Genomic DNA, 26,051 nt, shown 5'->3' with positions numbered 1-26,051 from the left:
TAACTGTTAAACTTAAAATTTTATGGATGTTTCACTGTCAAAACTTGCATATACACATGCACTCTGTATGGTACGATTTCATTATTTATATAAAATTTTCTCCCAGGCCACCATCATGTCAGGCAGCTCGCTGAGCCTAAACCACGACCCGTCTCCCACTCGAAGTCACCTGGGCCGCCAAGCCAGCTTTCAGGAACGCAGCAACAACAAACAACAATACACGCAGGCCAACCGTAGCAATACGCTGCCCACTGACGTCGGCAGAAAAGCTTTCGCCATGAGAAGAATGAAGCAGGAGATCAAAGACATTATGTCGCCCACCCCAGTTGAGCTTCATAAGGTCTGGAATACTGTGAATATTGTGTTTATAAAAACATATGTAAATTATATGGTGCCATTGGTGGTTATGATGTTAAATGTGGTGTGTTGCATTCACAGATGAGTCTGTCGAAGGACTCCGATCTTGAAGACTTTGGATTTAGTGTATCTGATGGAGTACTAGAGAAAGGGGTTTATGTTAACAACATCCGTCCAGGGGGACCCGGTGAAATCGGAGGCCTGAAGCCATATGACCGTCTGTTACAGGTGAGCCAGTGATGAAGACTAATTGAATTATGAGACGGGACAATCTTTAAAGTACCTATGAAATCAAAATGGAAGGTTTAGGCTTTTCTATAATTATGTTAACCTTATGTGATCCAAAACATTGACAAAATTTACATTTAGAAGATATAAACATTTAGTCTCTCGTCCACTAAAATGGATCCACAATTTTTATGACATCGTTCTGCACTTCAGCTTCTCATCAAACTTTCCTGACCAATCAAAACCTCTCTAGAATCAAGAGAATTTAGCTTCTGCTGTTGGCTATTTTAAAGGAGCCGGAGACACGGTGATATGTCCCGCCCTAATTTCCTGTTTCAGAGGAAGTTACCTCAGTGCATCAAACAAAGTTGCAGATTTCAAGGCACTTCAGTGGTTCTTTAAAGTTCAATATTGGCACTGAAATGTAACTGTTGGTTTGTATTTCTAAACGAGGTAATATTTATAATTTTATAAAAATCCTTACATGGCAAAAAGTAAAATCATGATCCGCATGCTTTTTAAGGGGAGAAAAAAATGTGATTTAGACTCTTTACAAATACTGCACAAGAGGTATTTAATCAAATTATGACAGTACAGAAAAAATTGACTTTGTAAAGAACGAATATGTGACCCTGGACAACAAAACCAGTCTTATGGGTCAATTTTTCGAAATTGAGGTTTTTACATAATCTGAAAGCTGAATAAAAAATCTTTCTATAGATGTATGAGTTGTTAAAATAGGACAACATCTGGCAGAGATACAACCGTTTAAAACTCTGGAATCTGAGAGCGCAAAAAATCAAAATATTGAGAAAATTGCCTTTGAAGTTGTTAATCAGGGTCACTGTGGCAGGCCATCCACTCACAAAAATAAAGTTTTTATATATTTAAGGTAGGAAATTTACAAAATATCTTCATGGAACATGATCTTTACTTAATATCCTAATGATTTTTGGCATAAAAGAAAAATCGATAATTTTGACCCACACAATGTATTTTTGTCTTTTACTAAAAATGTTCCCGTGCTACTTAAGACTGGTTTTGTGATCCAGGGTCACATATAGAAAAACAACATTTTGTGTTATATTTTATATTTTAAAATATTTTTATATATTTTAGTCTTGTTTTTGTTACATTCTTATATTTTTATGCAAACTATTATGCATGCATTATCTTACACTATTTGTAAGTGTTGAATGTAGAACCGAGATTCATTATCTCTGTTTGCGATGCAGATAAACCACGTCCGGACTAGAGACTTTGACTGCTGCTTAGTGGTTCCTCTCATAGCGGAATCCGGGAACAAACTGGATCTAGTCATAAGCCGAAACCCGGTTTCTTCCCAACTGTCAGAACTGAACTCATTGTCCAACGAAGAGCCAGTGAACTGGGCAGACATTGTGGATCAGCCCACCGCTCGGCTGGAACAGGGCCAGCACAACCCCACGCTAGAAGACAGAGACCCCAACAAATCCTTATAGCAGATCTCCCAGGTACCTGCACTGGAATGCCCCTCATGGTGCTAAACTTGAACTCTCTCTCCTCCTGTAGACGGCTCCCCCTGGTGGAGAAAAAACAGAGGGGGCTTGTTCTCATACAGCACACACCCAGATCTTTTCCTGAGTCGGAGCATGAGCCACCGTGACTTCGAGGTCCTATCCTGACATGCTGGGTGGTGTTTTTACCCTGTGAAAATGGTGATTATGGAGAAGACCACACTGACCTCTTGGAAAACCAAAACTGTTAAAAAAGGAGAAAAGTGAAACAGTGCCATCCCTGATTTTATTGCCAATAAACAATAGTTTTAAGGAGGACAAAAAGAAATGAAAAAAAAAAAACATGCATAAAAGCAACAATAAGACTTAAAATATTAGACTGACCACTCTGTGATTCTCTGTGTTTATCTGTGTGAGTCTCAATGCGTGTACGACGACTTCGCAAGCGTGCAGCGCAGTCCCAAAAGTCTCCGTTCTCAACGCAACCATTAACGCTCCTATTTTGTGATACTGAAACATGTGTGTGTATAGTATGTGTGTGTGTGTGTGTGTGTGTTTCCTATTCCGATGCCAAGGTCAGACCGTGTCCCTGTTGGCGCCCGACAGGAGGGGTCGACAGCTGTGTGCGGGGGGGAAAATCAGCACAATGAATTGGGTAGCCATTTTTCAATCCGGGCTGAATGTGGGTTATAGCGTAATGCATGAGACCTTTTCCAACAATTTTGTATTGGGTGATGTATTTTTGTCTAAAAATAAGCGCTTGGCTCCATCCTCCAAACAGAACGACACAGACACCGCAGTCTCCGTCCGATATGCTATTACGCATCATGACTGACCTAAAGCCACCACAAAGGCACCTTAGCTTGAAAATTGGACAGATGTCTATTTTTATGAATAGAGTCATGATGATTTGTAAGGGTTGTGTGTGATTTAAGTGAAGGTTGGGTGGTTGAGCCTTTTCGTGGCCCCTATTGAACATGTACAGGAGCAGATTTAGAGCGTTGAGAAGGTCATGCGGTTTGGAAAACTATTTGTCAAGTGACTGCGGATGAGTCTGTGATCAATCTCTGAATTAATTAAAAAAGACAACTGTTCAATTAGATAGTTTTATATTAATGTTTACTCACTGTCTGATATCAGAATATTATGAATTACAAACAAAAATATATTTATGGAAATGCTGGTTAGGTTTCACAGTAGTGTGTTTCCCTTATTAAATTCTCTGCAAGCTTACAAAAATGTACCATGTTAACCATAAATTCCACCAGTGCTACGTTACTATTTTTACTGTAAAGTGATAAATTAATAATCTTATTAATAATATGAACCAAAATTACTATTATACCTAATAACATTTGTGAAGGAATCTGTGGTTATCATGGTAACTTTTGTAATTATGACTTACTAAAATCCACTAAATGATTTAAAAAACTAAAATAAAAGCATGGGGTTGATACCCATAAGAATCCAGAAAAGTACTTTTGTATTTTCCCCTTTGTTTAGATAGTTTAAATCATGGTCATTTGTATATGGTACTGTTATGGTTTTGTACGTCTCATCTGATATTTGTTTAAAGTGTGCGAGCAGTCTGTTTGTAAAAAGGAAAAGTGTCAATTTGTGACAAGGAGGGTTGTCAGTCCTACACTGGAAAAAAAATGCTGTTTTTTCACCCACGGTTGGGTAAAATTGTGGACAAACCCAAGTGTTGGTTTATTAACCTATGGAATGTCTATACTGTATTTGACCCAGCCTTGGGTTGAAACAACCCAACATTTTTTTTAGATTGTACCATATGTGACAGACCACTAAACATACTTCACATAAAATGTGTAGCTCAGCTTGAAGGAAAAACAAAAAATACAGAAAAAAAATGTTTATGGCAAGTTGCTCATGACAATGAAAACCCTCACCCACCTGTGTGAAACATTGTGGCTTTTGGTTGAGCAACGTCACCCTTGTTTGTCAGTGCTCAACAATCCTGTCTACACACTGTTTTTAAATGGCAGATGTGGTCCGACTACTGGGCCGAACATAGAAACCTCATCAAGGGAAAAGCTCAAAGGGAGCTATTTCTTGATAGGGAGCATTTGTCTATAAACTGTGTTTTTTTCTTTTTTTTTTTTAATAAACTTTCAGGTACGGGTTCATTCCCCAAAATCATGCACTGGATGTTGAGACGCTTCTCATATGTCATAGTGTAATCGTGTTGAATCATGGTTTTCACTTCATTGCAGTTATCTTGATCTGGGCCTATATTTGTCACAGGACTTCATTGTGTTACTGCAAAAACAGTCTGGTTTGTGTTGAAAAAAATAAAAATCATTTTTATGTTTCATATGTGAGAACATACAGTGAAGTCAAGCACTGCCAGATAAAATAGTGGGTGTCCATTTTCAGTATACCATGAATTTATGATTCAATGTCACAGTTATGTCCCTGAAATATTGTATTTTTATTTCTAATGGACAGGTATTATGAGCTGTAAAGTATTTTTGTACAAATTTAATACTTTGTTAGCATGATGTTTATCGTCTATGTATAAATTTGGGGATTCCTAAAGCTGTAATCCTTCGTATGGCCGACAAATGGAGAAAAGAATAAAACGTACCGAGCGGAGGGAGAACACTGAAATGATGTCTGTCTGTCACGTGACACATTTTGTGGCGCTGTAATGGCGCTGTTAAAAGCTCCCTGCTAATCGCTTTAATTAAGCTCTTAATATCATGACTGATTTCAAAATGAAATATCAGACATAAATGCAATATCATCTCCATGGTTACGTACAGCCTCATGCTTCGTTCATAAAAGTAAAAAGCAATATTAGGATGAATTATGGAAAAATTGTCAATGAAACACTGAGAACCAAAAATCTGTACACTTGCTTAGAAGCAGTTTTCTTTAGAGTAGCTATTTTTGTATGTGCAGGTGTTGGTTACAAGAATTGATCTCAGTCACTCAGATACTTAATCTTTAAGCATTTAATTGTTTCACTTGTTTTGATTTCTATTGTATCGTTAAAAAGTTTTCAACAAATTCAGTTGAAAATGTCAATTTGTTAGTCAAATCATGAGTCCATATTGGGCAGAAATGAAAAATGAAATGTATAGTTCACACAGAAATGAAAAATGTGTCATTATTTACTAAGGAAATTCGATATTCCTTCTGTAATATCCCTTCCCTTTTTTTCCCCACAAGAAATCTGGTGAGTAATGCCTTACATTTCAGTCTCTTACTTACATAGAGGTGGTACGTTGATAAAAACTTTACGGTGTTTTTACATTTACTTTTTACAATAACAATTTTATTCTTTTTATTTATTGATTTTGAGTTTGACAGCCTCGAGTCACCATCCTTTTTATAGTACTAAAAACAGCTCCATCAATCTCCTTTGACATTCCATAGAAGGAGAAACTTCTTTGCAAAAAGACCTGGTCAGGTCAGTAAGTAATTACTGATTTTATTACTTTTCTCTTTTAAATGCCTTAATTGTATTGTTGGTCCTACAATAATAGGTGGTGCGCCATCTGGTGGTCAACGAGAAATTGGTCATTCCGAAGCATCTATAGGCTTATATAACATAAGATATTTTTATTATGTCAGGTTGAAAACCGTGGCTTTAAAAAAAGGGAAAATGAAAAGTACATGTTGTAATACGTTTAAATATAAAAAATAAATGAAAGTTTTCCACATTGGTGCCTTCTAGCTGATTCAAGCTTTTATTAACCATAATGTAATATTTTTTCCAATAGGGGAAAATCTACAAGCAATGATAGGATGCAGAAAATGAGATACCAGTGTGTGCCGCATGAAAGCATTGATGTGATGAACATGTCCCTGAATGCAGGATGGCACGTGGTTATTCAGACCTACCTGGATAACAGATACAGGGCTCGAAGGATACAGTGAACTTCCAAATGAATTATGTGGCCAGGTCCCCAAGGCTGGCACCACAGAGGCTTTAATGAAATGCTTTGTGGACTTCATGGGAGAAGGCAAGGCAAGGCATAGTGCATTTTGTTAAGAATGCCCAGGAGAGATTGTGAGCAGGTTCTGTTGGAGCGTTGGCACAATTTAAAACCCACAGGCATGTCATTAGTGGAAAATGTGTCCCACGGTTCAGCTGATACTGTAGGGGAACCCTTCTAAAAGGTGAAAAATATTCTTTTTGGAGATGAGGCTGCAGGTAAACCTGCAGGAAATTACTGTTGACCACTGCTGGGGTTAGAAAACGATTAGAATATGAAAAAGAGCTGAATCGGCTGCAGGAATATGAACATGTGTTGGTTAAATATGAGGTGGAGCTCTCCGCAGGGTGTGTTTGAGACTTGCGTGAGCTTATCATCACCACAAAGGAGAGAAACAGGTGCACAGCCCCCCCTGAGTCTGCAAAGATAGATGACGGAGGAATAGATTGTGTGGATTTTTCAACAGAAGTTAGGAAATTTCATCAAGAAGCTCTTTTATATTATTCGTGAAAAGGGGAAGATTTAAAGGAACAGTCAGGAATTAATTAGGCCTGTGTGGGGAAGGTAGTACGTGTGCTAGTATTTGGAGGTCTCCTTGATATTTCTATACCTATATTTGACATTTCAGTCATTTAAGAACGACTGTTTTGTCGACTAAAAGTGATTTTATAATGTGCATCTCACTACTCCGACAAGAGGAAGCAGTTCAGTTCACTTACATTGTTATATGAATGTATATTACACAGCACATTATTAAATAAGAAGGAACATTTATTGACAAATCTACGTATATATATACACATTACACACTGCAGGGACCTTTTTATTTTTCTTCTTTATGGACTTCAATGAATTTCCAGGTAAACACTCCGCTTGGTGGCAGTATACATCCTCAAGCAGCTGGAAAAAGCCCAAAAGATAGAGAAGAAATCAGGAGAAAGGCGGAAGAGACCATTAAAACGCTAGTGTTTAACGAAACCTAAATTAATCCATCAAACATGAATGAGGAGAAATATCCACGATCGTCGATTGAGGATGATTTCAATTATGGCACGAACGTCGCAAGCGCGAGCGTGCACATCCGGATGGGTAAGTCAGTGCGTATATTTACAATGCATTGCGGTCTACGTAATCAGTCGCGCAAGATGTCTTTGCGTGAATTTTAAAATGTTACTAAGGATGGTTTGTCTAACATCCATGTGCACTTATTTTATTTCACATTGTTAAGTTTATTTCGCGTTCTTTCGTAGCCTACGATGAAGTTAAATGCCAAACGTATCAATGGCAGCCAGTTGAATCAGCTGACACAGTCATTAAGCTTATTGATTTCCTAGAAATGTCACTTGTAAAACCGGATTGTTGAGAACGATGTGACAGTAGTTCTGACATTTACCCAGCTAAAGACACCAAAGTTATATCAATTCTAACAGTTTCTAAGATTACAGATACCATTATGAACCATCAGCCGTTTGCCATTAAAACCAGCACACGATTCCTTTATCCAGTTGTTTTGGGTCTTATTCCTGTAGGATTTAATGGTGTTCGATTGTTTCCCGTCTGTCAGATATTATCACACCAACAGAAGCCAACACATTACCAGTAGAGAGCCACAAAAATACAGTTTTTCTATTAAAACCAATGCAATTCCCATTAAAACCATGAAAATAAAACCTTAAGCTGAAGTGTTTACATAAAACATGTTTATGCATGTGTTTCTATTCATAATTTTTATGAATGAAATTGAATATTGTACATATTTTCTGTATAGGTTGATGTATTAAATTGAATGCTCTCATTTTTTCTAGATTTTCTTCGCAAGGTGTACACCATCCTATCCCTGCAGATTATTATCACAACTGTTGTGTCTGGTGTGTTTATGCTCTGTGACCCCATCAAAAGCTTTGTGCACTCAAGGTAAAGGACCACCAGCCATGTATATTATTCACCTATTCATTTTAGATGTTAAAATGAAACATAAACTTTTAAAGTATAGTTGCACTAATGTGATTCACTGTTTATTTTTATTTTTAGTCCTGCTCTGGTGTTGATATCTGCTGTTGGGTCTTTAATCCTGCTCCTTGCCCTCGCTGTATACCGACACCAGCACCCTATCAATCTTTATTTGCTGTTTGGATTTGTAAGTATTTTAGACCATTCCAGTTCAAATTCATAATATAGATATTACAATGTAATATAATTGATGTATAATGTTCTTGTAGACACTGCTGGAGTCATTGTCTGTGGCTACGGCAGGTACTTTTTTTTTTATATAGCAACATCAAATCACAGAATGTTGACTTACACAGCCATTATACTGCAATTAATACTGTTTTTCTCTTTCAAGTGACGTTTTATGACTACACCGTAGTGCTCCAGGCCTTCGTGCTCACCTCTGCTGTGTTCCTGGGCCTCACTGCCTACACCTTCCAGTCCAAACGGGACTTCAGCAAACTCGGAGCCAGGTATTTCTCACTCTCCCGTCAGCTCGGGGCCCGGACCTGTCACATTCGTCACAATAAATAAGCTCCATAATATTGTTTTAATCCATTTGCTCCGAATCCATGAGGAATTTGTGGCAGAATGTCTCTCTTGTGAAACATTCTTCTTTGCAGTTATTAAACTGAAATAAAATAATGGGTTTTGTGGGTCATAACTCTTACGGCGTGACGCATCATCCACCATTTGGTGTAGGAAATTGCAGTGAGGAGAAAATGAATGTCTTTGTGCAGAAGATTTACTAAGTATTAGAGTACTTAAAGGAACAGTTTACCAGAAAATTAAAATCATTTTGATCATTTTATTTTTTCAGTTGCATTTGACATTTAATGCCATTGACATTAAAACAAAATTGTATAGCAAAAAAATAGCAGTATGTGGTTTTGGAATAACACAATTACTTTTTTGAGTAAATCAAACATATTTAGTATTAATAAAACTTATGTCTCATAGTCTGTTCGCTGGCCTGTGGATTCTGATCATTGCGAGCTTTCTGAGGGTAAGTTGTCCGTCTGAGACCTGTCTATTATTTAAGTCACTTTATGTAACGCAAGCCACATTTCAACATCCGTCCAAATAACTGTCCTTTAGATCTTCTTCTACAACGACACTGTGGAGCTGGTTTTCGCTGGAGCCGGAGCTCTCCTCTTCTGTGGGTTTATCATTTTTGATACGCACCTGCTGATGCACAAGCTGTCACCAGAGGAGCATGTCCTGGCGTCCATCAATCTGTACCTGGACATAGTCAACCTCTTCCTGTATATTCTGCGCATTCTTGACTCCCTGAAGAAACACTGAATGCTTTGATGTTCTTCAGTTTCAGTGGTGAATTATGGGTACTTTAATGCTGTGAGTCGATTCGAAATTACAAAAAAAATAATAGTCTTTAAGTACTGTATTAGCATATCTGGCCAAAATAAATATATTTGCACGATTATAATTCATTACGGGGAAGTAATCATTGCATTATAGACAAAATCATATATCATTTATATGGATTTAAGTCTTACAGAGTACACATTAATTTTTCTCTTTAGACAGCAAAAGGGATCTGATTTTGCGCTAAATTTCTTTTTAGTACACTTTTTAGCACAGCATGTGTTTAAAAATGTAACTTCTTTTATGGAGTAGTTTCATCTTGTTTCCAAACATTGTACATTTGTCTCACTTTAATACTTATAGATTGCACATATTTGAATGCTATATCAAGTTATGATTGTACAAAATACTTGATCTGTTTTAACTGTGATTGATAGTTACTGCTTTATGAATATTGTTGTTTTAAGTTTAGTGTACCTCATTTAGTGGTAGTTCCTGTTTAGTTGGTTTAAGTAAATTACTGCTAATGGTTTGGGAACAAGCTTTATATCAAGCCTACACATTTTTCTTAATTTGGTGGATGTATGGGATGTTCAGATTTAACTTAATAATTTATAAACATTAGCATTCAACTTCCTAACTAAAAAGGACTGAATCAACATTAACATTCCGGAAGCTATTACTTTTAAACAATTTATTTCCTTGTGAACATTATAAGCTAACATCATCACAATAGTTATTTACAGCAATCACTGATGTTCATTTGAACAATTTAACTAAATGACAATTATACTAAATTAAAGGTTTTGAAACAGCATGCGACCCATTTTAAAAACATCAAAATGCTGAAATGGCAGTCAGCTCATTTAAATAAATTACAAATAGTAATTAAACCGTAAAAAACACAACATTCAGTTTTTTAAAAGGAAGCTGCTACATTATTTATTAACCAGATTCGAAGTGCAATATTTATCAAGCAGAAATACATGCATTTAAAAAATCAGATGTTATATAATTTACACTTCCTCCTTGTACAGTACTAAATAAAAATGAATGTGTTTTAACCTGTGTGTTGTTTTTTTAGTAAACCAAAGCATTTACGATGCTCAGAATGTAAAATACACACGTGTTTTTCCTCTACTTAAAGATGGGGTAACATGCTATTTCATGCATTCTGACTACTTTACGCTGTTAAACGTGCTGGCTTAACATGGGCAACTTGATAAAAAACGAGTTGGACATATGACGTAGTATTACTGTTCTCGATACACTCCCCAGCACTCCAACTTGCTTCGGAAAGTTTTTCTGGATCCCTGTTTCGTAACAGGGATGCTATTCCCTTTTATTGGCCACTCTCTCAGAAAAGCAGGCCCACGCGTCATCTACCGAGCGAAAGACCACGCGCTAGCGTGAGAAAGAGCAGCACGCCCATCAATAGCGCTTCACTCGGCTGACAGAAGTTTAGCGGTGTTTGTTTGCTCACTGCATTTTGGTGATGAATGTTATATGAACTGTGGATATAACGCTGGATTTGGAGATAGTTTGAAACTGATAGATGGCGCGGTCCCAAACTGAGTCATATGTCTGTGTTTTGTTGGCAATCGGCGTGTGCGTGCATATTGTAAACAACACGAAGGGATAATCTCTTTTATAAATTTGATCAAACTAAATACTCTTCAAAGATACAGTAGTATTGCATACTTCATGGTCCTCAAGGTTAATATGAGATTTGCAGAAACTGCCTGTGTTTTCCCATCTTTAAAGGAACAGTTTACCCCAAAATGTTCGGATAACGGAGAAAGATATTTGGAAGAATGCTTGAACCCAAACAGTTCTCAGCCACGATTGACTACCATAGTGGGGTATATGCATTCGGGGCGATGACGTATTTCCGCTGAAATCTCAGCCAGCTAAGCCACTTCCACTCTCATTGCGCTGAGGTAATTTTTCATCAAGTGATATCGATGTGTCTAGCAAGAAAACGTTCAAATTCCAGAAAATCGACAACACTATGGCTGAACATTGCTATATGCCTTTGTGATCATGCCTCAAGTAAGTGCAAAAGTTTACTTAGCTTTTTTTATATTTGTGAATGTAGCTTGAAACGGATAGCCTGAAGCACATCTCCTTTTTGGTTGTCGATTTACAATGTAGCGTTTGGATAAATAGACTCTGTAATCCTATGTGCATCTTAAAGCGACAGAGTAAGATTCTAGCACACATGCGTTCTCGCTTCGTGTGCAATATACCCCATTGCTTTATAAATGTCTTTGTTCTGTTTAACACAACAGAAGATATTTTGAAGAATGTAAACAAGCAAACAGTTCTGGGGCACTATTGACTACAATTGTCATTTTTCCTACTATGGTGGTCAGTAGTGGCCAAGAACTATTTGGTTACAGCCACTCTTCCTAATATCTTTCTCCGTGTCCATCAGAACATAGAAATGTATACAGATTTGGAATAATTTAAGGGTGAGTAACAGAATTGACAGAAGATGAAAGCATTTTTATTTTGGGGTGAACTATCTCTTTAACAACCGGCTGAATGACATACTTCACATTTCAACTTCTTTAACACCGGTCACTTCTTCAGACTCTCATCCCTGCTGAAAAAAAAGTTACTTTGGCTTGCAGTTTGATAAATAAGAGAGAAATGTCACTATGAACCATTCGTTGCTCTCCGCGCGGCTAAAACTTCCAAGTCTCTCCGTAGATTCGGTGGTCGGCTGATCTCCTTTTTCAAACACGCGGCGATTTCCAGTTTGTTGACGTCTTCTTTTCGCACCATTTTTCGGATCCGACGCGTACAGGACTCTTGTAACGAGTATACTAAAAACATACAGAACAGACAAATAATTCTATAAGAAACATGATCAAATCAAACGTACACATACACATGCTTGACTCAGATTATGTGATTCTCACCTGGGGCGGTTACATCCACAAGTTTGTACAACGGGGATCCGTCCTCCTCATAATCCCCAACTTCAGGAAAATAAACTTCACTTAGGTTTGCAAGCAGTTGAAAGCCGTCGGATGCTCTAAAGACCCACGGGTGGGCTGAAATGTGCATGTATAAATCTTATTAGTGTTTAATAAGTAATGAGACAAGTAAGGCTGTAGCTACTGTAAGTTACTTACTTATATACGTGTTCATTTGCAAAGCGTTTCCGGGGTTTATGGCACCGTAAGACACTGGGATCCCCGAAAAATTTAACCAATACGCTTCGGCATTCTCGTTGGATTTATTGACAAAAGCGACATATGTCGGATCATGAGAATCGAGCGATTTCAGAGGCGCTGGTGCTTCCTGTTCAGCCATGGCGCTGCAACGCGTTGCCTTCTCCTGAACTGTAGGGGGCGGTGTTAAACACCCTTAACGATGGTAGAGCGCTGAAAGGAGCACGGTCTCATTTATAAACGTTGCGTACGCACAGAATGGGCGTGGAAACGTGCGTACGCCACTTTCCACGCAAAGGTTAGTGATCTATTAAAATCAAACTTGACGGGAGAATGTCCGTGTGTAAGCACATTCTGGAGACAAGGGGCGACACAAGTGGTGAGTTAGTGAACTCAAGTTAGATTGCAGAAAGTAAGTGTGATAAAAACGATTATAAGCATTTATGCACACAATAAATTTCACCTCATAGCCTATCCGTCAAAGATCCACATTATCACGGAGATTAAATATGCAGAGTTATTTGCGCTTGTTTTGAGTGATTGTTTGTAAAATCCAACACAAATATGAAATAAAAATTCAATCTAAATCTTTAATCAGCGCTGTCTCACCATCACACTATGAGCGCATCATGAGGAGATGTTCCGAATGCAGAATGCGGAATGCAGTCATTGCAGTGTAAATAAATACTAAATATATTTTCCTTAAATACTGATAATCATCGAATGTCAAAGTCTGGAAATACAGCCAAGCTCTCGCACAATCGTTTCTCTTTATGTCCTCGTTATCAGCCCTAACTCTGTTCATAACAAAACCGGAATGAACATTCGTCATAACAATTATGTCTTCAATTTTGATCTCAGGTGAAGGACACCAACTAATGATGTGATTTTAATGAGGTGTTAATGATCAGTCTAAATGCTGTAAAGATATAAATGCTGCAGAGACCTTATTTGTCTTTAATCTAATTATAATCATTATTATTATTATTATTATTAATTATAACAATTATTCATTTGTAAATCGTAGTGAATCTCATGTGTGGCCATTTGTGATTTCGTTACGGAGATAAAGGATATGGGATCGGGGGTTTTCGGCAGTTTTACGATCATTTTTTGTTATTTTCCTATGGCATTTCCTTATTTCAATGGTTTATAGTTCTCATAATAAAAATAAGTCGAATCTTATAGTATATCCCCCCACACACTTTTTTGTGTTGTTTTTTCTCTTTTTGTAAACTCCAATGTAATTGATATTCATTTATTGTTAAAGCTATTGTCAATTTAGTATATAGACAGTTTTTTGTATACGCCTTACACAACAGTTTATTGTAAACATTTTGTTTTTGTATTGTTCTACGAGCATTATTATAAAAAAAGTTACATCTAAACAAAATCTGATAGCGGTTGGACCCGGTGTTGTGCCGAAAACACACTCCCCGCCAGATTCTGCACCCCCTTCAATAACACGCTGTCCGATTGGCTAATTCTAACCCCTCCCCACACCCAATCCTAATCCTAACCCCTCCCCTAACACATAATCCTCACCCTAACCATTGTGGGGAGGGGGGTGCATAATCTGGCAGGGAGTGTGTTTTCGGCACGACACCGGAAACGGTATATGTCCATTACGGTAATGAATCAGGTTTAGCAAGCGGATTGGATGCCAGTCTTTTCTGATACAAATCAGTATTCATGAGGTGCTTTGCATTGACTATGGGTAAAAATGGGCGTGTACAGGGCGGGATATGAGGCTGATTCACGTACGCACACTTGCAGGTTGATTTATAAAGCGAATGTTGCTTACAGGTATGCCCAAGCACGGTTTTATAAGTCTGAATATTTTTGGGCGTACGCTATTTTTGACTTTCGGGCGCACTTTTGGCATTTCAAGCAGTGCCCACCTAGACAGGTATCTTGAGATCCACTAATGTGTCCACTAATGGAAAAATGGAGCGATTTATGTTCATTCTATACTAATAGAGATTCTTTTCTATTTTCCTTCGCATTGAATCAACAAACTAAGTTTAACTGCAATCACAAAATACCTTAGGATATCAAAAGCAGTGGCATTTCTAGACATTCATTGGACTAACGTCGTTTTGTGTCATTCACTACAACAATTACCCACAATTTGAAAACCCCTGCCCATTAAAACAGCTGCATGATTTAAATAACTGGGGCTAGTTGTCACAAGGATTTTCTTCACCGCTAGAATAGACAAAAACATTTTGCTGTTTTAAAAACTTAACTTGTGTATGTGTCTACAAGCCTCTGTCAGTTGTCCAGATCTTGGATGGATTTTGTGTTTGAATCTGTGCATTCCTTTGTAAAATAACTGAAACAGAAAACCGCTTGAAGAAGTCAGACTTTGAGAAGTCACATGACGACTTCCATACTTCCATACTGAATCTTTAAACACCTCATGTCAGTATCCCCCTCACCCATTCAGCTCCAAAAGAGATGGTGAAATCCACTTAAAATTCCAGGGTGGCCAGTATTCCTAAAGGATGGGGGCACTCAGAAATTCTTGTGTGATGACAGCATAGCTTTGATGTCAGTGGGGTTTTTTTTGTCTTTGGAGAAGCAGACAGGGCTACCTTGAAAAAGTTTTAAAGCATACCTTACTTATAAATGTGATCGTTTTACATGCATTTCCGTTGAAAAAACTCTAAATCTAAAATATGTACTTTCCATAGCACAAAATAACAAAGCTTTGAATTGATATTGAGGTGAGTAAATATAACAGAATTACATTTTTGGTGAACTATCACTTTAAGAGTCTCCTTAAAGCACCGCCCACCTGGAAAATGATCTGTAGAGATCAAGATTCTTAAACACTTAATGAGAGCCACATGGCACGTGTGATTTGTAATGTATTTTCCTACCTGTTATGTGTAATTCTTGTGTAATTTCCTACCATTTTTATAGCATTTCACTATATTTTAAAGTGGTAGCCCAGCGGGTTTCTCTCTGATGTTACTTGACAGGTTTCATTTGATGGAGTGGTGTGTTTGGCATCCCTTCTGAAGTATTCCAAGGTGTTTTCATTGAGCTTTTTTTGCCTGTTTTTGCTGTTTTATTGTTAACAATAAAAATCTTGCCACACACATTTACAAACTGTCATTATATAATATTGCACAACAGGTTTTTCGATTTTCCATTTAGAACGTAACAAAAACTCTTGCCAGTTTCCACAAACAAGAAGTTATTACTAAATAATATATATCCCTTAAGCATGCATCCATATAGACTGTTCCCTCCAGATTGTTATACTATTGCACTTTTAGTTTTTTTATCTTAGAAGACAAGCCAAGAATAGTCAGCGCCCATCCCTTATATCCACACTGCGGTATTCTCGACCTATACCTGTAAGCCTACTGTATTTTCCAGCGGGGTGATTATGTATGAGGGCAGAGCTGATCTAAAGCCCTCGGATCAGACAGCCCATTCTCCCGCTTGGCCTTTGATGTCCTGCTTTCATTGCTTCTCCGTTGGTTGGAACAATGGCAAGAACGTTTTGACACAGTGGGCATAATGTGCTTGTTGCTTTTGTTGGTTCTTCTATTCTCCAGCACACCACAGGAGAATTAGACTGCTGGCTTCTGCTTCTGCCAGGGCCTTCAGAAGATCGTTGTCTATTTCCTGGGAATGAATAGATGTGCTTTCTGCGATGGTCTATAAATCTCAGGCATATCAACCACTCATAAAAATATAGGTATATGTAATAAAAATAGATGTAATGGAGAGAACATTCAATAGATTGAAACCTCCTCAGTGCCTAGAGGCAGATGCAAATGGAACATACCTGTTTCCACATAGCCCGCACCTGTTTTGTGCAAGTTGCCAGATGTTAAAGGAATACCATAGGACAATATCAAATGCCTCAAAAAAGACTGTTTCCACGGTTACTGCCAATTCATTCGCCTGGTGCATTTTTGGGATTCCACGTAGTGTTGTTGTTTTATTTTCCACATGAAAGATGACCTGACATGGCAACTTAATGTGGATCCCTTGGGCACGGGGGCGATCATGGTGGGCCGTGCTGCTACTTGATGTGGAGCAGTACAAATAATCACCCGAGCTCTGGTTTATTTTCACCTCTGGCCATAATAGATGAGCCAAGGTTAATTGCCGTGATGTGCGAATGAACTCTCTTAAGCAGTGTTACTCAACTGGCAGGTCATAGGTCTGTTTGAAACATGGGCTCCAGTGAGAACACAACGATAAAGGCAAATTAATGATATAAATGTGTGTAGTTAGCAAAGTACAAGTAAATTGGCTTATCACATTTTAAAAGCAAGGATAAGATGCTTTACAAAAAGCGAAAAAATGTTTTTATTCTTCTGCCAGCGCACACAGAGCCAGAGAATCTACAGAAGTCTGTCCCGCTTTCTGGATTTGACAATCCTGTTTTATGGTCTTTCAAACCATGTGGACGAAATTATGGAATTTCACAAATTTAATCTGTAACATTTGCCTCTATATCGCCATCTCTGTTTAAAACATGAAATTGCAGGTTACTTTAAATATTTACCTTTAAGTGGGTCAAACTGACATTTTCCATGAAATCGTAACAAAATTCTCAATACAGACTTCTATGTAGTTGCAAAATAACTGATTTAGTTTATTTTTAACCCAAAATAACAGATTGCAGCTTTAAAAAATGATTACGCTGTACAGAGAATTTATGGATGTTAGACGGCAAATACGTTGAAAACAGTGGGAGATTTTATTTTCTGTAAAGCAAAAAGTCATGCTGATGAAAAATGAAGACTTTGGCTTTATGTTTACAAAAACAAGCACCATTAATTGTTATACATAATTATGAAAGCTGTAACAATATACACTAAAAGACGGACTACACTAATGTTTAACTACATATATATAATCTATATATTTTTTAATTTTACATAACACAAATAAGATACATATTCTAGAAAGACAGTTGTTACACAAGTACTTGTTCGGGAAATCTCTCCAGCTACGACACTGTAATTCAAATGAAAAAAGTTAGCGGCATTACAGGCAGCGACAACAACATGTTTACAAAATAAGTCATTCGAAGAAACCTTGAGCAGCGTACAAACATGGCAATTATGGTCCAGTGAAAAGCCGGATACACACACAGAAGTTCTGTTGATTCACCGCCACGTTTGAAGCTGAACCACAGGGCTACTCGCACACATCACAGATGCTCGCCCCGCTAGACAAACACGCAATGACTCACTCCCCTCTCGGTTAATGCAGTACAGAAGCTTAATGAAGGGTAACTGTGGAGATATTATATCAAAGGAACTAGTGCGGTAAAATCAGACACCGTGACCGTGCTACGCAAACATCTCGCAGCCCGTTCGGGAGTGTCGCGTTGGAACTGACGGGGATCGGAAGTGGAGGATGAAAGCTTTGGTCCGAGGAAGACGACGTTAAACTGAAGGGGGTGGCCAGACACCGCCGGCCAAAATTGAGAGGCTTAAACCACATAGTTGGTTTCTGAGGGTTGGCTGGAGTCGGGTGATTCCACGGTGTCCCTTGCAGCCGCAGGCTGTGACTTGTGCTTGGGACCAGAGACCCGCTGGTTGTTGGAAACCGTGCCGCGAAGTCCTGAAGAAACAATGATACAATGGTCCAATATTGATTAGATGTCATGGTGCCACCATGTTACATATCCAAAACTCCATAGTAACACCATAGTTAGTGTAGTAATAGATTTAGTAATAAATGCAGGTACAAATCGTTGACAGAAACACTTTTTGGGATCAGTTCTATGAAAGTCTCCTCGGGCTATATGGCATAACAGCAGATTACTCATTCTAATCCGTTTTCAGGTGTCATTTGTCATCTGGGATTTAGGAATAGGGGCTGTGGGATCTTGTGTTACTCACTCTTATTACAATGACGTCCGTGCCATCCGTCCCTGCACTGACACCTGTTGGGCTCTACGCAGGTCCCGTGTGCTCCACAGCTGGGCTCGCAGACAGCTGCACACACATACACAGTCATACACAGACACACTGTTTAGTCTTGGAAACGTATCACATGTTCACTAAGCCTGCGGCCTTAGTGAAAAGTTCAGGGTGCGATCAATCACCTATGGTTCGTTTTTACAGTGCCTTTATTATGCAGGAGCTATAATGTCATGAGGACGCATGTGCTTTTGATATCTGCATAGATATCCGTGTGCCAAATCGGGATAAGCTCACCTTTAGAGCACAGATCTCCATGGTAACCTTTACTGCACTTGCATTTGTTCTTTCCCATGCATTTGCCCCCATTTCTGCAAGGCTGCCGACATTTACCTGTGGATTTTAATGAAAGCATTTGATTGGACAAAAATGAGTGAGTGCAGTCAGCGTGAGTCATCAAAACATTTTGGTCTTTGTTGAATTTGTTTAAAAAATCTATTCATACCCCATGATCTTTAATTAATTCAATTGAATTATTCTTTTTTTAACCACAGTAAAGCAAAGTTCTGTGATGTTTTGGCTATGATAACATTCAGAAGACAAGCTGACAATTATATTATTTCATTTTTCCATTTATTATTCATTTAAGCATTAATCTAGATACTATTACAATGATTTAAAGAAATGTATAGTAAAGTAAATGAGACATAAAATAGCTTTAAAAAAGCAAAGGCGTTAGCGTGAATACACTTTCTCAATCCTTGCAGATCTTTTTGCACCTGCATATGCAAGCGAATGTCAGTGTGCGCTTTGTTCTTTGACAAATCAGTGAAATCAATACCCATGGTAAGACCCCGGACGTGTATGTCTGCGCATGTTTTGAAAGAGAAAATGATACTTCTGTGGATCAGAGAGCAACAACTGGTCTAATGCTATGAAGCATTCGATTTCAACTTGAATGTTTTTAATTTCCCCCCTTTTTATATCAAGCAACGGGTATGCGATGTAAAGCCACGCCTGGTTGCCATCATGAATTGTTTCTTTGAACAATTAGAGATAAAATGTAGGATTTAGGTTATGGGACTTATAACACCAAAAAGCATGCAAGAGGCATCATTTCCTCTTACACTAACGGTCATGAACACTTAATGCCATGGCTTATGAGCTCACAAGGGGCTTTTTAGTGATCAGGGTGACAACACAACTGCAGTACATCCTGTGTTTTCCCACGTAGGTGTTGTCCCATTTAACACCACTATGAGAACACACTTGTTTACTCTGAAAACTGTTCTGAGGGCAATTTGTGGAAATGAGCCCATTACAACCAAAGAATAACAACACAGGCTTTCCCTTTGAAAGGATAACAGATGTAATTGGAGGTTAATACTCTACGTTAAATTTCATTTAATTAGGCTTTGTCACAACATTTACAAATTTTGAACCTGCTTTTATGGTATATTGATTGTATATTTATACCAGATGTACCTTAATGCTCTTAATGTGTCTGTTCAATACCGAGGGGAACATGCATACTTTATACATACTTTGCACTTTGGACAAAAGCGTCTGCCAATTGAAAAATGTAAATGATGATTCTGTTTCGAACATATTGCTAAACTCACTGAGCTCACAGCGGATCCCCTCAAAGCCAGCGGCGCAGACACATTTTCCGGGATGGAAACACGTTCCTCCATTCAAACAGGTGGTGCTGCAGTTTGCTGTTAATGCAGTCAAAAACAGACTATGTCAATTAAAAGTGTCACTAACTACAAGAGTAATAACAAACTAATCTGATTTGGTTTGGTTTGTCTTGTTCTTTTTTAATTCTGTTTAACTTTGTTTGCATTCCTGTCATGTCTTTGTATCATTGACTGTGTTCAGTATCGCTACTATAGTATATTAGAATGTTACTATACTATAGAATTGTTCCTATACTAAGAATACTATACTAATTTGACTAATCCTGCAGTATTTAGACCGTTTCAAAGCAACAACATAAACGTTACGGCGCATGCACGTTTTTGTGGCCCAAATTTAACTTCCGGTACACATCCCCAAAAAATAAAGTCCCAGATTATTTCTGATGATAAGCAATATATTTATTTATACAATATTATATAAATAATATCAATATAAATGCAATTAAATAAAATTGTTATATTATTAGCCACTAGCCGATCAACAAACTCAGACCGGAAGTTAACTTCGGGCCATTCACGTGCCTCTGATGAAACCGTCTATAATATGTACGGAAGAAACGTATAGGCAACTTATAGAAAACTGTGTTCAAACTTCTCACAAACAAACCTCTCTCGCAGCTGGATCCATGGTAACCAGGAGGACATATACACACACCCGGGCTCATACACAGACCACCATTCAGACATCTGGGGGAGCACAGAGCTTAAAAGAGAGCATAAACCAATTTCTGTTACTTTTGCAGCTATTTTGTTTGCTAGTTTATAGTGTTGATCTAATATTCGATTTCATGCGCTTTGATGCGCTTTGATGCGCTTTGTACGTCATCAGTAGCGCAGCCTTTGATCCAAATGATATGAATGCCAATGAAAACTTAATATTCTACGAGCTTTTGCAAAATAAACAATTTCAGTGCATCATTAAAGTTAAAAACATGCTAGATCGCACATGTATGGTCAATACATGTGGAAGTTTATATCGGGCTGCAGGTTTTTGATATGCACAGCACATAACCTGGTGGTTTTGGCAGCTGTGCTGGCAAAAACCAATCAGCCAGAAACTATGTTGGATGAAAGGTGTTTTGTGGAAGTGGTTTAGGTACAAACACAGCAGCGCTACAAAGAGGATATTGAAAACATTTTTAATGTCTTTTTTTTGTAAACCGCTCTTTAAAGTTGTAAATAGATGAAAAACACATGTTTATGCCTCCAAACCTGCTCAGTAATTTTTTTCAACAAAAAAAACCCAACTCGGGCTTTACCATGCTTTGTAATTTGCACAAGACATTTTGGGATTTCATGCCCTGAGGTCGAGTATAATCATCATTATAATAAACTATACACGTTCATCAGTTTCCAAAGGAAGTTTGTCTTGCCGAACACATTTCCACTGAAAAGGCATTGTGTATTTTTTATTAATCTATTTGTGGTGCACTTCTTACATCTGGTTTTCATGGGGATGTGTTGTTGCAGGTATGCTTTGAGACCCTCTGGAGATCCAGTGAGGCCAAGCTATTGATTTAAACTCCGATATGTAAATAAGCATGAAAAACTAGCCATGCGCATTAAAAAAAACGATTTACCTTTCTCGCAGTGAATGCCGTAAAAACCATCCTGACACTCGCACACTTGCCTCTCGTTGCAGTAGCCTCCATTGCGACAACCGCCAGGGCACTTTGCTTCAAACGAGAACGAAGAAAGACAACACAGTGAGAATTTTTCCTTTTCTTTTTTAATCCTCACCAAACGTCCCATAACTTACTCCCTTTCTGCACCACTTTAAGGACATCAAATTCCAAGACAAATGCCAATGAACTCTTTAACAGCATTTCCTTCAAATCAGCATATAAAGACAGAAAAAAAACTCTGAGGCTTTGAGGTGAAACCACATGTCAACAACTCTGTAAAGTACAGTGTGGCACAGATATGGAGTAATATGAGCTAGTGATATTTCATTGTAATTTAAATACTGTTAAGTTGCAGTTTGGTTTAGTTAAGGTTCATTCGGTGCAACATGCATGCAGACGTTTTGGGAAAGCCTTCCCGTAGCTTCCGTGTCTATTAATTGTAATTGCATTGAAAAAAGTAGCTTTTCTTAGATTGCCGCACAGAAGAAATAAAGAAGTGATCACGTTTTAGGGTGACCTGTTCCTTCAAACTGCATTAGCCATGTGCTCGGTTTTAAGTTCTGTGAGAGAAATTCAAGCAGCCGGGCATGTTAAAAAACAACTTGTGGGTACAAGTGATTAAGGGACCCTCAGCTGTCACTAGGAAACACTTCGCTTCCTCCCTACGGGGTGGCTTCACACAGATGGACCATTTGATCTGTGAAGTCTCCACACCGAATGGAGAGGGGTGGAAAAGGGTGTGTAGGGGAATGCAACACCGTGAGGTTAATGTGTGTGAGAAGAGGGGGGATCAGAGAAAAACATAACACGCTCATTCTAAAGGGTTGCAGCTGGCAGAATTCACATGACCTCATGAGCCAGCGATGGCTTTGTGAGTGAGGTTGAGAGTCAACCATACCATGATCTCCCTCTCTCACCGACTACTTAAGGTTCATGCTACCCTCAAAAAAGAGAGAGATGAGGAGACAAAACATTTTCATTGATATCTCATGAAAAGTAGTTCATATCTTGCATCTTGTTTTGTTTAATAGGTAGATGAGATTTGAGCACATTACTTCACAAATGTCTTCTCTAGATTTGCATAAGCGTACCATTACAGCTAATGTATTCCTAGGCCTTTTTACCTAGAAGTTGTTATCTCAAAGCCATTAGTAACCTTGGGAAAATGTACTCCCGGGTTATGTCGTTTCAGAAACAAATATCTAACCACTCGACAATTTTGATTAATATTACCATCCAAGGTTGGATTACAAACTCACCTCTCTGGCAAGTCTTGAAGAAGATTGCATTGTGTGGTGTCCTCAGAATGACGTTTCCACCAGCATCCATGACCAGGATGGTCACCTCAAATGCAGCGACACCATCCTGATCCCCTAGGCACGGGAAGCCCACCTGGACCACTGAGAAGACAAAACTCGTTTGGTGAACTAAGCATCAAAGAGTCATGTTCTTATCTGGTGAAAATAGTCAAAACCCATTACAACTACAGTAATGACTAAACAATAGCAATAAATTAAATAAACGTATAATTTGAAATAATGAATTCAATAAATAAATAAAAAATCTGAGTTAATGAAAAAATGAAAGCAGACCTGAAGCTTTGTGCGGCACTGATCCTAAGAAGGGAACGTTGACAGTAGGGTCATCCATAATGTCCTTATCCAATGAGTGCAGAGTCTGAAACTCATAGAAGTATTCTGCCTAAAAAAAAAACAAGAGACACCACATGTGGGAAATAGGTGATGATGGTTATTCAATGAAAATCAAAACTTTGATTGTAATAAAAAGGGGGCAACATGGACATTCTGCGATTTAAAAAAACATTTTGCACTGCAAAGAAGTACTTCTGCAAGAAAATAAATAAATGTGAGTTTCAAAAGTCACAAGGGTCAGCAAGTAATCACAGAATTTGTCATTTTAGGGTGAACCGTTCCTTTATGTTTGCAGGGCAATCAATTTCCCCCAAAAGAACGGATGACCTCAACCCTTTGAAAACACACTTGTGAAGACAGCCATGATGGGAAGGCAAAACACACGGCCCCCCAAAAAAACGGTCCCAAAAGGAGATGAAAGCAAGGCAGACGGCTCTTTTTCTCTCTTTCCCTCTTTTTCTGGTTTCTAGATTTGAGTGTAAAAGCTGGCCAGTGTTTGATGAAGGGAAAAGTACACAAGCTGTGTGGAGAGCTTAGCTAATCCTATAGCTGAATGGCAATAACCAACATAGATAACTCTCGCCGCCAGGCTTTTATGTCGGGGACCTTTGTTCTAAACCCTCAGCGGCTGTCTTTGAAGTGAGCACTAACAGAGGCCAGGACAGAGCGGGTCCTCTCTTTTTCTCCCTATCCCTCCCCTTGGTTTTTAAATTTCTCTTTTTTGCATCTCTTTCACCAAGTCAGTGTGCTCTTCACAGATTGTGATCCTGGTGTGCACAGATGGATCATTTGTCAGGAGAGATTTCTGAACAGTTATTTTAACTTTTTTAACAATATGACGTCACATTCAGATATTCAGATCTATACGTGCAAACATGTAAATGTTGCTGAGGTGCATTCAGCAGACAATCCATAATGAGTTTATGGATTTATTGATGTTATTATGTTTAATATAACATCATTTTATTTCCAGTGCAATTAAGTGTATAGTTGGACATGAGGAAATATACATAAAACACCATGTTATGTTATTACTTGACTATAACTCTGTTGAGCTTATGAAACGTTATAAATAAACCAGAACATGGAAAACATTTTCTCTATTACAATAAAATCGAATAAAATATTTTTGTGGGGTGGCCTTTGCATATGCTGTCATTACTTTTAACTTAATCATATAGTAAATACTGCAATACAAATAAATAAATAACTCAATAAATAAGCCCTAACTTTTCAAGTTTTGTTTCAAGACTTGAATGGCGTTTTCTGATGAGAAAGAGCATTGCTTTGTAAAGATCGTTTGCCCAAACCATAACGACTAACAAAAAGGATCAACAAGCAATAACAACCCAACAAAACGTTCCCCTTTACAATAAAGCGCGGGTTCTGGCACGCGTGTTTTCAGTGTACTGATGATTGGCCAGATGTTTGGCACATGCATGAGGAGGCGCGCTCACGAGGCGGTCCCGCGCTTTGATCCGCGGTGCGCGGCGTTACAACACCAAGACGCAAAATACCGCAAGAGTTGGAAACGCTGGTTTTCAAAAGATAAGAAAAACCCGGGGCCTAATTTGGTCACGACTGGATTTGTTTTACACTACAAGTTCGAGAAACTTTTAGAGTAAATTTGTAGGAATAAATTTAAGGCTGCTGCATTCCATTATATGAAGTTCACTCAACAAATTATTTAGGCCCCTACTATGTTTCAGAATTTCGGATGCACTTCAATGTTATTCTTTATAGGTCCAAAATGTTCAAACATACATAGCCTATACATTTCAATATACGGTTCATGCATATAGCTGAGAGGTATTACTCTTGCTTTCAGTGAGTGTTAAAAGTAGTGTCAGTAGTTTCCTAAAATAAGCTTTCTAAATTAATTCTTTACAATGTTTTCAAAAACACAAAAATGCGTAAATAAAAAACTCCTTTATAGGCCTATGTATATATATATATATATATATATATATATGTGTGTATATATATATATTTACAAACAAACACCAAGTAAACTCTATACTATAATACAATAATAATCTGTACAAAACTTGACATAGGATTGCAGCTTGCAAAACAAAGTTGTACCGTACCTGGTCAGTGGCTTGCCAGGTGAAGTTCACGTGGTGGATATTGACAGGTATTGCTGGCATCCGTTGCTGTGCTTTCCTGAAGTCGTGTGTAAATGGTGCCATTTTGCCCTCCGAGACAATTAAAATATCTTCTTCAAAACCTATAGCATAAAACATTAAGCAATTACAAGCCTTTTGATTTTTTACTTTACATTTTTAGTATAGAGTTCATTCATTCAAATGCTATTGCCCCGTTACCAATTAATATTCTTGCTTGATTGGCATCAATCCACATGTACAGGCTCCCTTGCTCTGGGGCAGCTTCGATTAAAAGAGCCCCAAAAAGTAGAAGGCACGTTTTAAAGTGCAGCTGAACAGCAGGCGTCGTGGAAGCCATCCCTGGGTTTATCAGTGGGTTGATCTGAATAATCCGGTTTGTTGGTTCTCCGTTCTTGCTTCAGTCCCGTGCACTACAAACTGTGTCGCGAGCAAGTCTTGTATTGACAGAATGATTCGAGCGCACTGTTTCGCAGGCTACTTGAACGCACCAACCATTGCA

The 26,051-nt window shown here is 38.2% G+C and overlaps 4 protein-coding genes across 17 annotated transcripts in view; 2 read left to right on the top strand and 2 right to left on the bottom strand.

Moving 5' to 3' along the window:
• grip1 (glutamate receptor interacting protein 1) overlaps positions 1-5,762 on the top strand; it is a 203,600-nt gene extending 197,838 nt beyond the window's left edge. For 7 of the 14 annotated variants that reach the window (XM_057323881.1, XM_057323888.1, XM_057323880.1 and 4 more), the window contains 3 exons: positions 107-340; positions 439-585; positions 1,821-5,762. In XM_057323881.1, coding sequence (XP_057179864.1) covers positions 107-340; positions 439-585; positions 1,821-2,066 — 627 coding nt within the window. In that variant the 3' untranslated portion in view covers positions 2,067-5,762. The remainder of the gene's footprint in view (positions 1-106; positions 341-438; positions 586-1,820) is intronic. The other 7 variants (XM_057323884.1, XM_057323889.1, XM_057323879.1 and 4 more) reach the window with 2 other exon arrangements.
• A 1,192-nt stretch (positions 5,763-6,954) lies between these two features.
• tmbim4 (transmembrane BAX inhibitor motif containing 4) lies at positions 6,955-10,407 on the top strand. Its single transcript, XM_057324090.1, has 7 exons — positions 6,955-7,135; positions 7,852-7,960; positions 8,078-8,183; positions 8,266-8,299; positions 8,391-8,508; positions 8,996-9,041; positions 9,134-10,407. The coding sequence occupies exons 1-7, from the start codon at positions 7,045-7,047 to the stop codon at positions 9,338-9,340; spliced, it is 711 nt and encodes a 236-aa protein (XP_057180073.1). The 5' UTR covers positions 6,955-7,044; the 3' UTR covers positions 9,341-10,407.
• A 178-nt stretch (positions 10,408-10,585) lies between these two features.
• Positions 10,586-12,731, bottom strand: vhll (von Hippel-Lindau tumor suppressor like). Its single transcript, XM_057324091.1, has 3 exons — positions 12,505-12,731; positions 12,289-12,423; positions 10,586-12,192 (listed from the first exon to the last, which is right to left on the bottom strand). The coding sequence occupies exons 1-3, from the start codon at positions 12,683-12,685 to the stop codon at positions 12,023-12,025; spliced, it is 486 nt and encodes a 161-aa protein (XP_057180074.1). The 5' UTR covers positions 12,686-12,731; the 3' UTR covers positions 10,586-12,022.
• A 4,423-nt stretch (positions 12,732-17,154) lies between these two features.
• On the bottom strand, positions 17,155-26,024 carry wif1 (wnt inhibitory factor 1). The gene is made up of 10 exons (XM_057324437.1): positions 25,751-26,024; positions 25,514-25,653; positions 23,364-23,472; positions 23,031-23,171; positions 21,727-21,822; positions 20,754-20,849; positions 20,069-20,164; positions 18,744-18,839; positions 18,426-18,521; positions 17,155-18,144 (listed from the first exon to the last, which is right to left on the bottom strand). Exons 1-10 carry the CDS (start codon positions 25,887-25,889, stop codon positions 18,014-18,016), a joined length of 1,140 nt encoding a protein of 379 aa, XP_057180420.1. The 5' UTR covers positions 25,890-26,024; the 3' UTR covers positions 17,155-18,013.
• Between the last annotated feature and the right edge of the window lie 27 nt (positions 26,025-26,051).

This window comes from Triplophysa rosa, linkage group LG24, assembly GCF_024868665.1.
Source record: "Triplophysa rosa linkage group LG24, Trosa_1v2, whole genome shotgun sequence".
Classification (NCBI taxonomy): domain Eukaryota; kingdom Metazoa; phylum Chordata; class Actinopteri; order Cypriniformes; family Nemacheilidae; genus Triplophysa; species Triplophysa rosa.
Note: the sequence above shows the minus strand (reverse complement) of the source record. Positions and strands in the feature narration are given on the sequence as shown.